General features: G+C 53.1%; 1 protein-coding gene across 1 annotated transcript in view; it reads left to right on the forward strand.

Moving 5' to 3' along the window:
• The window catches only part of SORCS2 (sortilin related VPS10 domain containing receptor 2), a 183848-nt gene that overhangs the window by 106277 nt on the left and 57254 nt on the right, over positions 1 to 20317 (forward strand). Inside the window, exons 5-7 of the mRNA XM_027104054.1 lie at positions 4053 to 4117; positions 7746 to 7864; positions 10546 to 10635. Of these exons, the coding sequence (XP_026959855.1) occupies positions 4053 to 4117; positions 7746 to 7864; positions 10546 to 10635 (274 nt within the window). The remainder of the gene's footprint in view (positions 1 to 4052; positions 4118 to 7745; positions 7865 to 10545; positions 10636 to 20317) is intronic.

Below are 20317 nucleotides of genomic sequence, written 5' to 3' on the forward strand. Positions count from 1 at the left end.
CCCCCACCTTCTCTTCTCCGCCCCAGCCCTGCCCTCCTCATCCCAGGGGGGCCTCCGGGGCGTCCTCTCTCCTCTGCTGGGGCAGCGTAGGAAAGGGTTGAGAGCTGGGGCTTGGTGTCGCTCAGGCCACGCGCGCACCCACGAACCAGCTATGCAGTTTCGCACACGTGAATCTCCCTCTCTGGGCCTCCAATTCCCCCGTAGTAGGGAGAGGCACTAATGCACATAGAGCTGGCCCAGTGCCCGACACACAGCAGGCCTACTGTTCCCCTCACCACGGAACCCCCTCCCCCCTGCCCCTGCCTCTCCTGTCCTGGTCCCGACTCAGCCCCCGCTGACGGCCCGGCGGTGCAGCCTTCCCTGCCCCATGGCTTGCTCGGCCTCTGCCGGTCTTGGACCCTCACTCCTGCCCCAGCCGGTGCCCGGGGCCCCTCCGTGTTGGTGTCATCTCTTGGGAGCCACTCAACCATCGATTTGCGTGGAGCTCTAGTTTCACTGCCCCAGTGAGAGGCTCCGGTGCTCAGGAAACGCCTGGATAAGCGAGTGAGGCCGGCGAGGATGAGACATGGACGAGGTCCAGGGCTTCTGCAGAGGGAGCAGAAGCCAAAGGCGGGGCTCAGAGCCCGCACTGGCGCCCCTGACCCGGCTGCCACCGCCCCCCCCCACCGCCTAAACTACCTCTGGAGATGCATGCAGTGACACACGTGCTCTTTCCACCAAATTGCGTTTTCCTGAGTGTGCAAATGACACACACTCACGTCCTCTCCTTTCTCATCTCATTTGGGCTGCACACGTACAGCCAGGCCTCCCAGCCAGGCGCAGCCCTGCGTCCCCAGGACAAACACCGTGGGAAGAGCTTCCCGTCCCGTCCTGTTCCGTCTGCGTCTTCGTGCTAATCAGGGCCAGGAACTAGTTTGCAGACTCAGGGCCACAGGCTGAAGGGAAGCTTCGGTCTCGCCTCTGGAACAACGGCCTGGGGGTGTGCCTTCCGCCGCGGGGTGGGGGGCGGTGAGGGCTCCCTCCACGTGGCCGCCCTCGAGAGGTCCCGGGTCCTTCCTCGGAAACTGGAGCGCGGCATCAATCCCAGGCCCTGTCATTCTTGTCAACTGTTAGCCCGCAGGGGCTCAAGGAGGTGGGGAGGGGGGCCGGGAGGCGGGGTTTCTGAGCAGGGCGGCCTGGAAAGTTGGCAGATCAGGATTCGGGGGACTGGCGGGGAGCGGTTCTGCCAGTGTGTCCAGTCCCAGGGAGACCCCTGGGGCCACAGAGAGAAACAGCCTGCAGACACTGAAACCTAGGTTGGTGCTCATTCAGACACGCTGTCATCACGGGCAAATCAAATTATGTCTTCCCTCAGGTTTCTCAAATTGCTCCAAGTCGTCATGTGAGAGGGATATTCACGCCAGACACTTGTCTGCTCGGGGCCCGGGAGTCTCCCTGGGAACGTGGTGACAGCACAGGGACGGCGCCTCTTGTAAACAGTGAATAATGCTGTTTTGACAGCACTTCCAAGGCGCGCTCTGTTCTTGAACTGACAGCAGGAATCGCCGAAGCCCCGTGTTGTGTCTGAGACTCAGACCCTTAATGTTTTGAGAAGCTTAAACAAGTGAGCTCCTTAGACTGGCCTCGTGGGGCCGTGGCTGGGGGTTGGGAGACCTACTACGTTCTGGGCCCACGAATGCCCTGACGTGTCGCCTCCCTGCTAGTCTCTCAACGGCACTGGGACAAAATTATAAGGGCCGCCCAGCAGCATCACGCTGTGAACACTGACTGCACCGGGCACCAGACCTCGGGTCCCCGTGCATCCTCTTATGAGATCCACACAGCGGCACCCAACTGTCTTCCCCTGAGGTTACAGAGGGGGAGCGGCGGCCCAGAGGGGCCAGGGCACTTGTCCTAGGCCATGGGCCATGGCTGCCTCTGTCCGTAGCCAGTGACCTTGCCCTTGGCCCCTCTGCCGGGCAGTCTGGCCGCCTGCACTTCCCCAGGCGTTTCCAATTCTTCCTCCCGCCTCGAACCCAACCTCACCCGTAAAGCCTCAGCCTTCCACTTCCATGAGCTCCAGTGCCTGCCCAGGTGTGAGGCAAGTGGCGGTCCTTCTGTCCTGAAGGGAGGTGAGGGGGAGACAGAGTTCACCCCACAACAGCCCTGGTGGCGGTGTCTTAGAGTGTTTACCAGAACTGTTTGCATCAGAGCTTCCCTTAGCATCTAAAGGAGTAGCAATCCACTCCCCGTGCTTTGTCGAGCCTGCGTGGCCACAGGTCTTCTCGTGTGACTGCTGTTTCTAAACAATAGATCAAGGGCCTTCCCCAAATACTATCTTTGGGGACCTTGACAAACAAGAAGGCCCAGGGCTCAATGCTTGTCATTTCCCCCGGGGAGCCAGGCTTCATCTGAGATGTGTAAATACAGAGTTTCACATGGTCTTCAAAACCCGTGACCAAGGGTTTCTGGGGCAGGGACTTCAGGCCCACCGTGTTCCCTGCCTGGTGCAGGGCCTGGTGTGGGCGTGCTGGGAAGTGGCAGGGGAGAGGCTCCGATGGGGAGTGAGAGACAGAGGGAATGAGAGAGTGAGTGAGTGGATGAGTGACAGGCCGAGTGTCATGACCCCTTTTACAGATGATGGATGGTCAAACTAAAATTCCATCTGCCCAGCTGAGGGCCGGTCAGTGCTCCTGGTAAAGGGAACAATGTCTCTCTTTATTCAGAAAAGAGAGGAAAATGTCAGGCAGGAGACCTCCTTCCAAGGAGCTTACAAATGGTTTATTCACAAAACCTAAATCAACACTTCACCTTGCGATGAAGAGACTCTATGGAAAGCCAGAGTGATTGACGCTGACACCCACGTTTGAAACATCACAGACTGCACATCCCGCCACGGGGGGCATCGTGGGTTTCCCCTGTCCACCTGGGACCACCTGGCCCCTGGAGGAGGTGAAGCAAACAGGCACCCTGGTGCCAAGCCCGTTAGGAATCGGGTTGAGAGCTGAGAGAGGCCAGCTCCGGGGGCTGTCAGCGGTGGGGACTGAGCAGTCAGTGGCAGGGACATCTCATTGGCCTGTCCTGGGTGCTGAGTGGCCGTGGGAAGTGACCTCTGCATCAGACTCTCAGTTTGTCTTTGGCAAAGTCAACGTGCTGCCTCAGGTTACTGTCCGTGAGAGGGGCGGCTTGGCGGCTGGAGTTTAACAGTCAGACCGGCTGGAATGTACGTTATAACAAATCTAGCTCCCCACACCCATGACGCCCCGGGTTTCCTTGCTCCGGAGATGGCTGACGTAGCTAGAAGGTTCTAGAGGGAGCTGACATACAGAACATGGCAGGAGATGACAGTCCAGTTGATACCTGGAACCGGAAAATCTGGGAAACCCTGGACCACATCACATCATCCGCTGAGAAACCTGCGCTTCACCTCCTGGGTGCCAGGCCCTGTGCTGGGCTGGCGGGGGTCAGCGCCGTCCCCAGCTCCCCTGGAGGATGCAGCCCAGTCCCTGCCCCCCCAGGATGTGTCTTCGTCCCGTTCTTCTCGGGCCTTGTTGAATGCTCCGTCGTGGGCAGCCACGGTCCCCCTGTGCTCCATACACTGCCCAAACCCCTAGAGCAGTGTGGTCAAGGGAGGGGCCCGTGGCTGAGAGCAGAGCCTTCCCAAGGATGTACTGTGAAGGGGGCACGAAGGGGAGCGGGGACAAGGGAGAAGGACCCTGGTGTGAATCCGGGTTTGCGCCCTCGGGGGAGTTGTTCTGATCACTAACACACATGCACACGCGCACACACATACACACACCTACGCGCATACACACACCTACGCGCACAGATGTGAAAGTCTTCTCTAAACTACTCTAAATGGAAGAATGCCCAGCAAACCCTGGGCCCTGCAAGGCAGAGGCCGGGGCTCCATCGGCCTCCCAGGAGCAGGTGGGCTCTCGGGGAGGACTGTGTCCTCTGAGCCCCAGATCCTGGAGGCCACATGGCTGCCTGGGGCTCGGGGACCACACAGACCCCGCGAGAAGGGCTTGGGGGCTCCGTTCCCGACGCCAGCCTCAGCCGTTCTTTTCCAGGGCTGTCTCTGGAGTGGATGCTGACCCAGACCTGGTCCACGTGGAGGCCCAGGAGCTCGGAGGAGGTAAGCCGGGAGGGTACAGGAGCCAGGCGCCCCCACGTCTGCTCGCCCCGTGGCCGGCTCGGCTGCCCTCGTCCTTCATGCCTGGCCCTGCACGGCTGACCTTGCTGTGTTACGATGTGGCATAATTTTAAATGTGCTTGTTTTCCAAGCGGGGATAAACTGAAGTCAAGGAGCTCCACTCCATGGGCAAAGTCTATTGAGGGGACAGCTTGCGCTGGCCCCTGAGCGTTGAGTGTTTCCCCATCTCTCAGCGCCCACCCTGCCCCCCACCAAGCTTGCTGAGTGCTGAGGTGGGGCAGGGCCTCCGATGGCTCCCCCCCGCTCCAGTGGGGCAAGGAGCTTCGTGGCCGATGAGCCCAGGGCCCGCGCATGCTGTGAGAAAGGTCCTCTGTGCTCCTGGAGGAGTGGCACTGACGTCAGAACCATGGAACGTTCTAGAACATCGGAGCCGAGAGGACCTGTAGATTATGCCTTCATGCAACAAACACTGACTGAGTCCCCTGTGGACCAGGCGCAGGGCTGACCCCGCTGGGGATGCAGCAGGGTCCCCAGCAGGGTCAAGAACAAGACGCAGCCCTGCCCCTTGCCTGGTGGGACGTCCTGGTGGTTTCTCTCGGAGTGGAGACCCGGGCAGGGTCACACTTAACCGACAGTGGGAGCTGACAAGTGCAAACAGCTGCCCCCTGGCTGGGCCATACTATGTGGAGGTTCAGTGGCGCCGGGCACCGGGGTCCTGGCTGGCGACAGAGGCGCTGGCGTCAGCTCCCTGCCCGCCACGTGCCAGCCACATGAGCCTGGAAGTGACCCTGCACCTCGGCCTCCTTGTCTGTGAAATGGGCCCCATACGTGGTGCTCAGCCTGGGGACGTCGTGTGTCAGCGTGTCGTGGGTCCCTTTACCACGTCCAAAGCCCTCGACCCTTCCCCGGACCAGCCCCTGGACCAGCCCCCGTCCTGCGGGGACGTCACTGTCACTTCAGTGTCACTGACCAGGAGCAGAAAGCTCACGGAGGCTCCAGGCTTTGCCCCAAATCACAGGGTCACGGGCCGGTACGGACCACAGCCCCACCATCCTCCACACACAAATCCCAAAGCGTCCAGGCCACGCTCACGGCGACCTGATCCCCAGCAGGGCTCAGCTCAGCAGAGGCAGGTGATGTCCCGTGATCCCCACCTCCAGCGAGGAGGAACGCCAGGCCTCCATCCTCAACAAGGGGCGTCATTTTCACCCAGCGATGATTCCGCGCAGCCCACCTTCCCCAGGGGAGGAGGGACCCTGAGCCTAGTAGCTGTGACGTGCACGTGAAGGGACCCCAGGACGGAGCAGCGTCCCTCCCCCGTCTCCCCTACCTCCAGCCACCCCAGCCCGGGAGCCCTGTTAGAACCCAGTCCAGCCAAGCTAGGTGGTACAGCATCCGGGCCTTTAGGACCCGCCCCACTCAGCGGCCCCACCTGCCCTCTGGCCAGCCTGAGCTACGGGCCATTCCCCAAGGTCACCTTACACCTGTCCTCGCCCCTGCGGGAAGGCTGCTCCCCATCTGGCCACCTTGAACGTCTTTCTTGGGCTTCCCAGCACCTCCTCTGGGCTCCACAGCTCCCGGACTGCCCTGTCACAGCTCTGCACACTCCTCCGGGCCTGGAGCTCCTTGGGGACAGGGCGGGGCCTGATCAATTCACCTCTGTGTCCCCAGTACAGCCACCAAATGAATAAGCACATGGCCAGGTGCCAGTCTCCCTGAGCAGATGCTGGGCCCCTGCGCTAACGTGGCAGGACCCTGCCGCCACAATCCGTGCCGTGGACACGAGGACGCTCACTGCCTGTCACACCACGTTGTCACTGTCGGTCCGCCTGCCTCTCCCCAGAGCTGCAGCTGGTGCCGGTTCATGAGAGCCAGGCGTCCACCTCCCTTCTCAGGCCCGTGGTCAGAAACTTCATCTCGGCAGCTTGAGAATGCCCCCCCCACCGGGGTGGGGCGGTGGTTTACACCAGAGAAATTGGCAAGCTCTGGGAATCGGCATTTCTCCCACTGCACAAACCTTCAGCCCCGTGAAAGGGGGTCTTTGTTTGTCTCGTTGGCAGTAGAGCTGGAACAGGGAGGGATGAGTGAACAAATGAATGAATGCATGCATGCATGAATGAGTGGGCAAGTGAGTGAATGAATGAATGAACGGGTGAGTGAGCAGATGGTCCACTTTGAGTCTGGCCTGGGCTCAACTCCACGGCGTGTCCAGCCAGGCCAGCCCACGACAGGAAATTCAGTGTTGACCACAGGGACTGACCAGGCCATTCAGAGGGGAGATGGAAGTGGTGCAGGAGGGGCCGTGGCTCAGCCGTGGCTGACTGCGGTCCCCTAGACGCTCACCTGCTCTTTTGACGTGGGCATTAATACCCACGTTACTGTGGAGGAGCTGAGACCCAGGGGACCCTGCTGGTGAGTTAGGGCAGGTCCTCTGGCCCCCAGCCCCGCCCCCTGGCACTCTCCATGCTGCCCGGCCACCCAAGGCTGTGGGCAGGACGTGCCCCGAAAGCGCTGACGTCTCTGAGCACCCTGGCTGGGCTCCATTTGGTCCCCGTGGTTAAATGCCACTCCTGCCCAAAAGCGGTAGAGACGAGCTCCCCCAGGGCACAGGCTCCAGGCCTCTGCGCAAGTCCACTGGGGCCCCCAACCCGGGAAACAGGGCTTGACGTAAGAGCAGCGGCTGCCTGGCAAAACAGGGGTTCAACTTGCTTGATCGTAGATATATCTAAAGGGATGAAAGTGCTTGTCTAAAGTTAGGGGGGAAAGAACCCCTGAGTCCTACCCACACCCACCCGTTTAAGTTGGAGAGACTCCAGGAGGGTGGGAGGGGTCCCGAGTCGTGATGGGTGCCACGGCCCTGCACTGTTCCTTCCCTGGGTGACCACATGCACCCAGCTTGCCCAGGGAAGGCTGGTGGGTGGGAGATGTGTGTGGAGGGGGGGTCTCCTGCCCACCATCTCTCCAGACTGCTCCGAGGTCCCTCTCCCAGACAGAGGATACAGGTGGCCACGGATGTACAGGTGCCATGCCTACCCCTAAGCCGGGGCAGAGGGCGCGTGGGACAGAATGTTGACCAAGTCCTGCGCTCACACGGCAGTGCTCCCCTGCACGGCTTTAGCCTGGGGTCAGCAAACGCTTCCCGTCAAGGCCAGCTAGTAAACGGTTTAGCCTGGCTGGCCGTGTGGTCTCTGCTGCCAGTGACTGCCGTTGTATGGTGAAGGCGCCGTGGGTGACGCGTAGACCAGCAGGCACTGCTGTGCTCCAGTGAAACTTCCTCCAGGAAGAGCTGGAGGCAGTCCGGGTGGCCCTGAGGTAGACGAGTCTCCTAACCTGGAAGATGGGACCATCGTTGCATGGTCCTGAGTATTAGAACTCCTCGCAGTAGAGTGCCTGGCACAGAGCTGCCCCCGCTCAGCAGCAGGTGCAATCACAGGGCACACCGTCGAACATTCAGACCCACAAACAAAACCGGCGGCCGTGGTATCGGAACGCGGACCGAGCCAAAAAGGTTCAGCACTTAATCACGTCTGAGGCTGTGTCTGACTCCTTCAGCTGGAGTCTGAGTCTTTGAGATTTCATGCAGCGCGTGGCTGGCTCTTATCTCCTGCAGGTTTTCGGTACGTCACCTGCCAGGTCCACAATTGCTCCGAGAAGACGCTGACAGTGCCGTTCGCGGGCCCCATTGACCACAGTTCTCTGACCGTGCAGGACAATTACATCTTCGTTAAGGTGAGCTTCCTGCTGGGGCTCTTGGAAATCGGCAATAGGTGATGTGGAGTATAAGCCACTTGGGGGAAAATGGAATCACTCAAACAGGAAGCAATAAAATGGCTATGTTACTCTCAAGGGCTACTTAATTCAGTTTCCGCTGCCCCTGTGATGGTGGTGGAAGGCACCCCCCAAACCCCATAAGGCCAAAACACAGGGATGCCACCTGCTCCTCCCTTCTGCCCACCAGGAACTTCCCACAGCCCAGGGTCCCCAAGCCCAAACCCGTTTTGTTCCATCTGGTTCCGGCGACTTTGAAATGGTATTCAAGATGTTGTCTCTGCCCATTTCTCTTGGCCACCAGGCATCAGCTATCCACAGCCCAGGGACCAAGCCCTGCTGCCTGTACACACAGGTACTCAGATCACAGTTGGGACCACCATGTGGTCTGACGGTTCAGACACTCCGGGAAGCAGCTGGTCATACCACTTCTTGATTACTTCCACCAACGAGGAGCTCACTCCTTCCAAAACAGCCTACCCCTCTCCTGGATAGCTCAAATCTTTGGAAATGTCATTCCAGTACTGAGACGAAGTGTTTCCTCTACTCTCATCCAGTGACCCCTGCTCTGCCCTCTAGGACCCCATGAGACAAATCCAAAGGCTCCTATGAAGATGGCCCCTTAGGGGCAGCCGCTGGTGTTCTCTCCCCTGAAGGCTCCCCCGTCTCAGGGACATTTCATCACCCCAGGTGCCCTTCTCCACACGCAGAGTGTACCAGGGCCTCCTGAGGATTTGGGGGCTGGAACTGGCAGGGTGTGTCACAGCCCCCATTAGAGCAGGCCAGGCAAGAGGCTTCTGCCACCACCGGCCCTGATTCCCAGCCCCGCCCCCATTCTCCTTCACCCTCTGCTGATGCCCAGCCCCACGGCTTCCCATCCCTTCTGTGTGTTTGCACCCACTGTTCCATGGGCGTGGACCATTTGTGCCCCCTTCTCCACCTCCTCCCCCAACACTGTCGTGCACCACCTCCTCCAGGAAGCCTTCCCTGACTTACACCCTACTTCAGGCCCACAGGTTGCCTCTTCGGAGCGCCCCCAGCTCTGTGCATTCCTCCGTCACAGCCAGGCCACACTGTCATCCTTTACTGTTTACCGTAGACCCTGCAGTCCAGTGCGGGTGGGGGCTCCGGGTCTGTCCTCAGCACCGCTGTCTTCCCAGCACCTCCCATTGTGTTTCTGCAAATATCTACCAAGGGTTGGAACAATGACAGCATTGGCTTCTTTGACAACCGTATCTCACGTTGAGTGTTTTCTAAATGTTGTGATTGTCTGGTCTGCCAGCGCCCCAAGCCTGAGACCCCGGGGCACAGCTGTGGCTGGACAGGTTGGGCTGGCCCTTGTGCAGCAGTAGGCACCGTGCACCACGGGGCCCCAGGATGGGGTGCGGGGCTCAGTTAGAGGTGCTGGGAAGGCCTGGCCGAGGGTGGGCCATGGGAGGGGGATCGGGGAGGATGGAAGGTGCCGGATCGGGTGCTGTCGGGAAGCGGGGCCACGCTGTACCTGGGCTGCTCAGTGACCTGGTCTAGAAGGAGGGGGCTCAGGAGGCTGAGCCGTGATGGTGAAGGAGCCGCCCCCGTGCACTCAGCCTGGACGGCGTGCGGTCATCGCTGGCTGGTCTGTGTTCAGATGTGATAACGGCTGGCTCTCAGCTTTGTCACCGAGGCCTGGTCTGCCGCTGGTGACACTGTCTGTGTCCGACGGGGGAAGGCACAGCCCGCAGTGCATGCCCGGCCGGGGCCAGAGGTCAGGGGCCACTGTGCCCTGTCCAGCTCCTGGCCCACTCCCTCTCCCATCACCCGTTTGCCCCCTTGTTCCTCGTCTTCCCTTCTCACCCCCTCCTCCTTGCTGCTGCCCCAAAGAAGCACATGCTGCTCTTTTCCTGGGTCTTCTATTATATCCCATGAGAGACAAGTTACTCCATCTCTGGGCCTCACTTTTCTCATCTTTAAAATGGAAATGATCACAGGTCGTGGAGTTGTTGGTTTTGATACCGATTAGCTGTTTGGGACAGTGCTGGCCACATGACTGTCTCAGGAGTGTTGCCTCTCGTTTTGTTTCTCTTGCCTCGTGGTCTGGTGGTCATCTTTTGTGGCTTGAGCTTACCTTTGGCCTGTCTCTTCCTCCACTCAGTGGCTCACCAAGTACTCTCCCTAAGAGGAGTTCTGGGGAACAGAATTTTCTTCACCTTGTCTGTAACTCAGACGTAGGGAAGCCAGGTGCTGAAAGAGCATGGGGAAGGAGGTTAGTTCTAACTGAGGGGGGTGGAGGAAGACTTCCCAGAGGTGGGGCATTTGGTGTGGGGCTCTGAAGGATGAATAGGAGTCTGCCCATTTCAGGCAGAGCATGTATAAGCAAAGTAAAAGGGCATTTTCACCAGGATTTGGCTCAACAAGAAACCTAGTCCCGGGCTTCCCTGGTGGCGCAGTGGTTGAGAGTCTGCCTGCCGATGCAGGGGACACGGGTTCGTGCCCCGGTCCGGGAAGATCCCACATGCCACGGAGCAGCTGGGCCTGTGAGCCATGGCCGCTGGGCCTGCGCGTCCGGAGCCTGTGCTCCGCAATGGGAGAGTCCACCACAGTGAGAGGCCCGTGTACTGCAAAAAACTTGTTCCCTAAAAAACTTGTTTTTCCCTTCCTGTTAGGCAACCTCAACAAACCAGACCAAATACTACATCTCTTATCGTCGCAATGAATTTGTCCCGATGAAGCTGCCGAAGTATGCGTTGCCAAAGGTACGAGTGGGTTCCCCATTCCGCCGGGCCCTGAGCCGGGCGCTGAGCCTGCCCTGACTCGTGGGGCTGCAGGGCTTTTGCACCTGTGCTTGCTGGTGGCCAGGTCAGGATGGGTAAGAGCAAGCTACTGCCCCCTCCCCCTCCAGCTACTGCCCCTCCCCCTGCACTCCATCCTCACACGTGCCCAGCTTCATTCTGTCTTAGAGCCTCTGCAATGTTCTTCCCTCTGCCTGGTCTTTCTTTTCCCCGGACTCCTGAACATGTGATGTTTCAGACAAATGTCTCTTCCCACTGACCCTCCAGGCTGGTCCAGGCCTCGGTTTCCTGCTCACACTCCACCCTTCTCCTTCCTGACACTCAGGGTGCTGGGAACCCCCTGTTTCCGTCCTGCTTTCAACTAGAGTTTCCAGGGCTGGGGGGCCGTTTCTGTTTTATTCACCTCTGCATTCCAGCTGCCTAGCATTGTGCCTGGTAGATAGTAGGTGTTCGATTAATGCTACTTCCTTCCCCTTGCCTGGCCGACAAAGAAGGGGGACGTGGAGGCTGTCCAGACCCTGCCCCTGCCCTGCCTCAGGGTGAACTCCACAGCCCCCTCCCTACCGATATTTTATTCCAACTTTACAAAGGAGGTGACTGATGTTCAGAGGGGCTGAATATCCCGTCTGAGGTCACACAGCTTGTAAGAAACCAAAGCAGGTTTCAAACCGACGTCCGAGGTCCAGGCGAGTCTGAGACCAGCCTTTTGCCGCATCTCCCTCCAGAGGACGGTCTCCATCCCATGTACATAATTCAGAAGCGCAGACTGAAGCAGCCCTTCTCCCCCACATACTTATCGAGCATGAAATGTAAGCTAGGAACAGACGCTGCAGCTGTGAGTCAGACACCCCGGTTTCCTGCCCTGGCTGGGTTTTCGGAGGAAACAGGCAGAAAGTCAAGCAGACAGACAAATGTGTCAAATAATTGCAAGCTGTGATTTGTACTGAGAAGGAAATGAGAGGCCGAGGCAGACAGTGATGGAGGGTGGGGGAAGCTTCCCTAAAGGGGATGTCTCATCTGAAGCCCAGCGGTTGGGGCAAAGCTGTTCAGGTGTAGGACAGTGCAGGTGCAAAGGCCCTGGGGCAGGAGAGACCTGTCTGGAGGGTGGAGAGGAGGTGAATGCGCTGGCCCCTGCAGGCCCGGGGGCTGTGGCTTGCTGGAAAGGACTTGGATTCAGGAGCTGCTGCTCCGGACATCACAGACCCCTCCTGAGCCAGAAATGGGAAAAGTGCCTGAGACTTTTAAAACCTTTTAAAAGCATCTCTTTAGAAAGAGAAAAGGAAGAGGGGGAAAAAATGGAAAGGAAAGGAAAGAAAGGAAAGAAGGAATCTTAATAAAGTCCCTCCAGTGTTGGCCGAGTAAATAAATGAAAAGCTAATGGTTTCATTTATGGCAAGTGCCTTTGGCATCTCTGGAGGGTGGGGGGCCTTTCAGCTTCTGAGAGGCTCTTCCTCTGCCACTGGCGGCTGCAGCATCAGCAGCATTCTTTGTCCTAGTGTTGGGGGTGGTGGGTTGAGTGGACCCCTGGGTCTCTCCCTGCTCCCTTCTGGTACTGGGGCCTGGGCAGACGCTGCCCCTTTCCTGGGACGGAGGAGGCTGGACCAGCGGCCAGGCCATTTCTGAGGGTCTTCTGAGGAGACTGCAGCCACAAGTCATGACCTCTGTGACCTTGAGCCCTGGCTGCACCTCCCTGGTCCGTGGCTGAGACAGCAGTGAGTGTTTCTTGGTCTTTGGGGGGAGGTTTGCAGGAAGCACCACTGCGAGTCCTGCTGCAGGCCCTTGACAGCACGTGCTACCTGCTAGCTTCCCGTTTCTGCAGAAATCAGGCGTCACTGAAGAGAGTCGTGAGGCTTGATGTTAGTACTGCCCCCGCATCGTAAGTGATGACAGAAACAGACATGCCCCTCCTGCCATCCAGTTTCAAGGGATGACCAGGAGCCCACTTATGTCGGTGGCATTTGCATTGACACTGTGTGTCCTCACTCGGGGGTCCTGCCCAGGACCCAGTGACAGGCAGCGGAGGACCATGCACAAATCAGGCTGCTCTCAGGCATCACCCACCCGCACCCCGAGCCCTGCAGGGTCCTCAAGACCACATTTGGTCTTTGCTGAGAACCTTGCCCATCCAGGGAGCTGGCTACTTCCTCTCCACCAAATTCAGGACAGCAGCCAGACGCCAGTGTCCCCACCAACAAGGAGAGCTAGCTAATTGAATTCCCTAATCAGATTTGGTTGTTATAAGGTGAATTTGTAACTCCTGCCTGTTTCCTACCCCCAAACACCCCCATCTTTTTTTTTTTTTTTTTTTCTTTCATTGCCCAAGTAACATCATGGAAACAATAGAAATCAGAGCAGAGGGGAGCTCACCACAGCCTCCCTCCCTCCCTCCCTCCCGAGCCCTGTTTGGTTTCCCTCCATCCTGGGCCCCAAGCCAAGGCGACACTGCTGTAGCTGTATCATTGCAGACACTCTGTCTACAGCCTGGCTTTCACATGACGATGTCTCAGGAGAATTTTTCCCAAATGATACATGATACCCACCTTAAACGACTGCAAAACTTTCAACTCAGGAGACCGTACCTTGTTCAGCGAAGCCAGACTCCTGTTGTTCAGACATTTGGGTTGTTTCCATATTTCATAATTATAAATAGTGCTGCCATGAATGTATTTGTGCCCACAGGTATTTCTTTTTTTATTTTCTCAAGTCAGTCTAAGAAAAACTTCTGGACAAAGGATATAAATATTTGTGGAGCTTAGTTGCTTTCTAAAAGGGTTCCACCAGCAAAGTTAGAATAGACCAGTTTCAACACAGCTTCATCAAATTTTGTGTTGTATCAGTTCTATTTTCCTTGTACTTAAAAAGGTATAAAAGGTACCATTCTGCTGTTTGAATTCACCTATCTCTGAAACCTGTAATGGGTAAACAGTTTTTATTATATTTGCCAGCAGCCTTTGCTTAAATTGTTTACTTGTAGAGATTTAAAAAAAAATTTACTCATGTTCCCTAAAAAAAAAAAAAAAATAGGCAAAGGCTATAAAAAAAAAAATAGGCAAAGGCTATAAACTTGGAAAAAATCCAAGTAACTATTGATAATATAAAAATATTCATAAGCATAAAGTAAATGCAAATTTACTTTAAAGTAAAAAATAGTCTTTTATCTGTAATATGTTTACATAAAATAAAATAAAACCCATAAAGTGTAAGAATAAAGGAGGAAGTGACATCAGGGAAAAGGGTGGAGTGGACAGCACAGGAGTCTGTCTTCTCACTTAGACAACAATCCGCTGTCAGAATCTGCCTGATGTAATTGTTTTGGAACGCCGGAGTCTATTCAAAGGCTTGTAGCTTCCAGGGGAAGGCTTGCACCATAAATCAAGGTTAATATCCACAGTTTTAGCTCTTCCCAAGGAAGCAGCTACCCATCTCCCACTCCTGCCCCCCAGCCGCGTGGCCGGCAGCTGTGTACGTATTCCTAGAGCAGGCATACAGCTTGCCGGAGCCAGGGTGGGCATAGGACCTTGTCCTTAAATATTGGACCTTGCCCCCCAATATTGGGAGTCTGTGCTCTGATTGTTGATTGTTGCTTCTGATCATGCATGCAGACACCCAGGCACACAGCTATTATTGCAGCCACCAGCAGCTGAAGCAGCTCCTAAGGAATTTAAAGGGCCATGTTACCAAGCCAAACTTGGGTCCGCTCGCCCAGGTGCAGCAAAGTCAACCCACTGACACCAGGTTGTGGTGAAGGAAAGTGCGGTGTTTATTGCAGACGCCAAGCAAGGAGTCCAGGGCAGCTAGTGCTCAAAATACCCGAACTCCCTGACAGGTTTCAGGCAAGGTGAGGGAGGGGCATCCCAGGGTATGTGATCAGCTCGTGCACAATTCTCGTGATTGATGGTGAGGTAACAGGGCAGGGTGTCATAGGGATTAACGTTATTAATCCTTGGGCACCAGTAGTTCTGGGGCAACATGCTCACGATCAAGTAGTTAACTCCTCCCATTTGGTGGTGGTATTAGCATCTGCAAAACAACTCAGGAAATGTGCATCAGATACTATTACCTATGTCCTTTAGAGAGGAGCGAAAGCAGAGTATATGGAGGAGGGGTCTGTCCCGGGAAGTCCCCACAGGGTCCTGCTCAGTTACAGCCAGAACCTGTTTCCACTGCCACCCCACCTTTATTTTCCTTCCTTTCCTTTTGGGAGCCAACATTTAAGGACTAGGACATTCAAAAGCAACCACACATATGGAGGAATTTAGAAAGTCGTCAAGCATGCCCAGGAAAGAGCTCAGGCTCAGAAAAGACCTGAGGACTCCAGTGTACACCTCAGGCTGATCCCTGGCATGCAGAGAGCCTGCAGCCATAAAATCTAAATAAAAAACTAAAAAAACAGCAAACCCCGAGGAAGGGAGAGAATCTGATTTCCAGAGTTACCACATTATTAGATTCCAACATCCAGTTTTCAATAACAAAGAAACCACAAGGCAAAGAAAGAAAGTACAATCCATTCAAAGGGGAAAATACCAACAGAAGCTGTCTCTGAGAGAGACCAGATGGCAGATCTACTAGACAAAGACTTTAATACAACTGTCTTCAAGATGCTCAGAGAGCTAAAGGAAATGTGGAGAAGGTCAAGAAAACAAAGTACAAACAAATTAGATATATAGGCATACCTCACTCTGTTGTGCCTTGCAGATATTGTATTTTTTTTTTCACAAATTATAAGTTTACGGCAACCCTAGCCCTGCGTGGAGCAAGTCTATTGGTGCCATTTTCCCAACAGCATTTGCTCACTTTGTGTCTTTGTGTCACAGTTGGTAAATCTCACAATATTTCAAATTTTTCATGATTACCATATTTGTTATGGTGAGCTCTGATCAGTGATCTTTGAAGTTACTACTATGATTGTTTGGGGCCAACTTAATTGATAAGTGTTGTGTGTGTTCTGACTGCTCCTCCAACCGACCATTCCCTCATCTCTCTCCCTCTCCTTGGACCTCCTTATTCCCTGAGATACAGCAACATTGAAATTAGGCCAATTAGTGCCCTTACAATGGCCTCTAAGTGTCCCAGTGGAAGGAAAAATCACACTTGTTTCATTTTGTATTAAAACCTAGAAATGATGACGCTTAGTGAGGAAGGCTTGTTGAAAGCCAAGACAGGCCAAAAGCTAGACCTCTTGCACCAAACAGCCAGGTTGTGAATGCAAAGGAAAAGTTCTTGAAAGAAATTAAAAGTGCTACTCCCATGAAAACACAAGTGATAAGAAAGCCTTATCGCTTATATGGAGAAAGTCTGAGTCATCTGGATAGAAGATCAAATCAGCCACAACATTCCCTTAAACCAAAGCCTAATCAGAGCAAGGCTGTAACTCTCTTCATTCTATGAAGGCGGAGAGAGGTGAGGAAGCTGCAGAAGAAAGTTTGAAGCCAGCAGGGGTCGGTTCACGAGGTTTAAGGAAAGAAGCGACCTTCATGACATCAAAGCGTGAGGTGAAGCAGCAAGTGCTGGTGCAGAAGCTGCAGAAGGTTATCCAAAGCTCCAGCTAAGATCATTAATGAAGGTGGCTACACTGAACAACAGATTTTCAATGTAGACAACAGCCGCTATTGGAAGAAGATACCATCTAGGACCTTCATAGCTAGAGAGGAGAAGTCAGTGCCTGGCTTCAAAGCTTCAAAGGACAGGCTGACTCTCTTGTTAAGGGCTAATGCAGCTGGTGGCTTTAAGTTGAAGCCAGTACTCATTTACCATGCCCAAAATCTTATAGCTCTTAAGAATTATGCTAAATCTACGCTGCCTGTGTTCTGTAAATGGAACAAAGCCTGAATGACAGCACATCTGTTTACGACATGGTTTATTGAATATTTTAGGCCCACTGTTGAGACCTACTGCTCAGAAAAAGATTCCTTTCAAAATATTACTGCTCATTTGACAATGCACCTGTCCACCCAAGAACTCTAATGGAGACATACAATGAGATTAATGCTGTTTTCATGTCTGCTAACACAATATCCAATCTGCAGCCCATGGATCAAGGGGTAATTTTGACTTTCAAGTCTTCTGATTTAATACATGCATTTCATAAGGCTATAGCTGCTATAGACAGCGATTCCTCTGACGGATTTGAGCAGTCAATTGAAAACCTTCTGGAAAGGATACACCATCCTAAATGCCAGTAAGAATTATTTGTGATTCTTGGGAAGAGGTCAAAGTATCAATATCAGCAGGATTTGGAAGAAGTTGATTCCAACCCTTATGGATGACTTTGAGGGGCTCAAGACTTCATGGAGAATGTCACTGCAGGTGTGGTGGAAAGAGCAAGAGAACTAGAATTGGACGTGGGGCCTGAAGATGGGACTGAATTGCTGCAACCTCATGAGAGAACTTTAAGGAATGAGGAGGTGCTACTTATGGATGAGCAAAGGAAGTGGTTTCTTGAGATGGAATCTAGTCCTGGTTTAGATGCTGTGAAGATTCCTGAAATGACAACGAAGGATTTAGAATATTACATAAACTTAGCTGGTAAAGCGGTGGCAGGGTTTGAGAGGACTGACTCCAATTTTGAAGGAAGTTGTACTGTGGATAAAATGCTATCAAACAGCAGTGCTGCCACAGAGAAAGTGTTCATAAAAGGAAGGGTCAGTGGTTGCAGCAAACTTAATTGTTGTCTTCTTTAAAGAAATTCCCACAGGCACCCCAACCTTCAGCACCCACCGCCCTGATCAGTGGGCAGCCATCAACATTGAGGCAAGACCCCCCACCAGCAAAAAGATTATGACTCACTGAAGGCTCAGATGACGGTTAGCGTTTTTTAGCAATAGAGTACTTTTTAACTAAGGTGTGTACATTTCGTGAGATATAATGCCATCGTACACTTAATCGACTACAGTATAGTGTAAACATCACTTTGATATACACTGAGAAACCAAAAAATCTGTGTGACTCACTTTATTGTGATAGTTGCTTTATTGTGGTGGTCTGGAACTGAAACCACAGTATCGCCAAGGTATGCCTGTACCAAAAAAATACATAGAACACACAAATGGAGCCAAAAAGAAATTCTGGAGCTAAAAGGAACAATAATTGAAATGGAAACTCCACTAGAGAGATCCCAAAACAGATGTGAGCAGACAGAAGAAAGAGTCAGAGAACCTGAAGATAAGACGACTGAAATTACAAAATCTGAGGAACAGAAAGAAAAAAGATTGAAGGAAAGGGAACACCATCTAAGAGACCTGTGGGCCACCATCAAGTGGACCAATACACACATTCCATAACGCGTGTCCCAGAAGGAGAGGAGAGAGAGAAAGGGGCAGAAAAACTATTTGCAAAAATAGTGGCCCAAAACTGCCTTGAAATTGATGAAAGACATGACTGCAAATATCTTTAAAAGCTTGGTGAGCTCCAAGTAGTATAAACACTAAGAGTTCCACACCAAGACACATCATAATCAAACTGTAGAAAGACAAAGAAAGAATTTGGTGACGGTGTTCGTTCATTAGGCTGTTCCCTGGAGTTTATGTAAAAATCTATGGGGAAATTTCCCCTATCATGCTTGCTAAAAATGTTTTTAAACTTTCCAAAGTTACTTCTTTAAAATGTTTTCACTACAACTAATGGAATAATGCAAATATATACCATTTCTACCCGCTTACCTCTCCATTCCTCCTTTCCAATCTCACATCTTCATTCCTCAGCGTAACTGTTGTAGGAACTCTTAGAGACATCTCAATATTCGTTTTTCTTCTTCATCTTAGTTTAACAAACCCCAAATTTTAGCTGGTGCATTGCTTCCCAGCTAGGACTATATCTCCCAGCTTCCCTTGCAGCTACATGTGGTTGTTTCTAGAATCTGGTCAGTGAGATTAAGTGGAATTGTCACATCTGGGAGACTTCTCAGAGTTCTCCTTTAAAGGCAAGCCTTTCTCTCCTTCTTTCCTGCCTCCCTCCTGTTGCCTTGCATGTTGACAAGATGACTAGAGCTCTAGCAATCATCTTGAACCATGAGGACAAGGGCCATATCATGGGACAGTAGAATGGTGACCCAGAAGGAGTCTCTGTCCCTGGTGATTCCAGCTTCCATCCTGGAATGTCTATCTCTGGACCCTTTTACATTCGTGAGAAATGAGTTTCTATCTCATCTGAGTCACTTTTTTTCCCAGTTTCTATTACTTACAATCAAACCTAATTCTACCTGATATCAAACATTGGCAACTCTGGTGTTTCTTTCCACATATTTCTCAAGGCCATATAGCTATACATACATGCAAACACATATACATATGTGTAATTCTTTTAATGTCTTTTGTTTAAAAATGGAGTCAACAAATGTCTCTGCTTCTAACTTTTTACAAAAAGAATAATGTAAAGGCAAATTTAAGAAAAAAATTGCATATTATTTATCACTCTCTAATCAGCAAAGATTTTCAAAAGCCTGTTTCAATGCATGAAGTTAAATGAGCGCCCTCTAGCCCTGCTGGTGGGAAAGGAACGTATACTCTCAGGATGATGATTGAACAACACGTAACAAGAGCTTTAAAAATGTTCCTGCTCTCCGATGCAGCAATTTCCCTTCTTAGATTTATGATGAGGAAATACAGAGATGCAGAGATCTATGTCTGGGAATGTTTATGACCGTCTTGCACATAATGCTGGAGATGCTAAAAGCTCACCAGTGGGGAAATATTCAATGAAATACGGTACATCCACAAAAGGGAATACCATGCAGTCATAAAAGTACTGTTTATAAATAATGCTAAGGACAGAGGAAAATGCTCCCCATATAATGGGAAAGAGCAAAGCTGCAAACCATACATGAAAAACTATATGAATCCCACTTGGGAAAAAGCCCAGAAGTAAACATTTTTAAATGTTAATGTCAGGTCTCTCTAGGGGTAGCACTACAGGAAGCTTTTGCTCCTTTTACACATTTTTCTTTGTTTCCCGGATTATAGTAAACATTTACCCAGGTGCCGGGGCGGCAAAGTCGGAATTAATACAATAACAGTAAATACTGATTGCTTCTCGCGTGATTAATGCCGGGCACTGCATGAGCTCAGAAACTCGGGCCGATGGAAGGCTTTTTCCTGCTGAGGCCGCAGAATGACCAGTATCCCAGTGGACACAGTGCAGCCTGGCCTGGGGCCGAGCATGGAGAAGTAGGAGGGGAGGTGGGCGAGAGAAGCAGAGATGACCTCACTTCCCAGGTTTCACAGGCGTCCCTCAGACGCCCTACCACCCTACTGTCCCATTTCACAGATTGGGACCGCCAGGCCTGTGACCCCTGACTCTGTAACCCCTCCCTGGCTGTGAGCTGCTTGGTCCACCCATGTCTGTGTGTTAGATTTACAGCCATGGACCAACGCCCCGCTCGTGCCGCAGGGTTCTCCCTGGTTGGGAGGTGCATCGCAGGTGTTTCACGGCACTGCCTCCCTTTTCTGCAAAGCCCCTTCTTTTGGCTGCACGGCTCGGGGGAGTGGGTGGGCGCAGGCAGGAGGGGAAGGGGCCTTCACCAGCCTGTGCCCTGCCCAGGCGGCCTCTTCTTCTCACGATCGAAGGTCTTGCTTGGCTGCACAGAATAGGGACCCCATCTGCTATTAGAGAAAGAGAAACATTTCCTGTCTCTGTGCCCTAACATCAGGTG

The sequence above is a fragment of the Aethalodelphis obliquidens genome, unplaced genomic scaffold (assembly GCF_003676395.1).
Source record: "Aethalodelphis obliquidens isolate GAN/ISIS:26980383/991018 unplaced genomic scaffold, ASM367639v1 scaffold6, whole genome shotgun sequence".
Classification (NCBI taxonomy): Eukaryota; Metazoa; Chordata; class Mammalia; order Artiodactyla; family Delphinidae; genus Aethalodelphis; species Aethalodelphis obliquidens.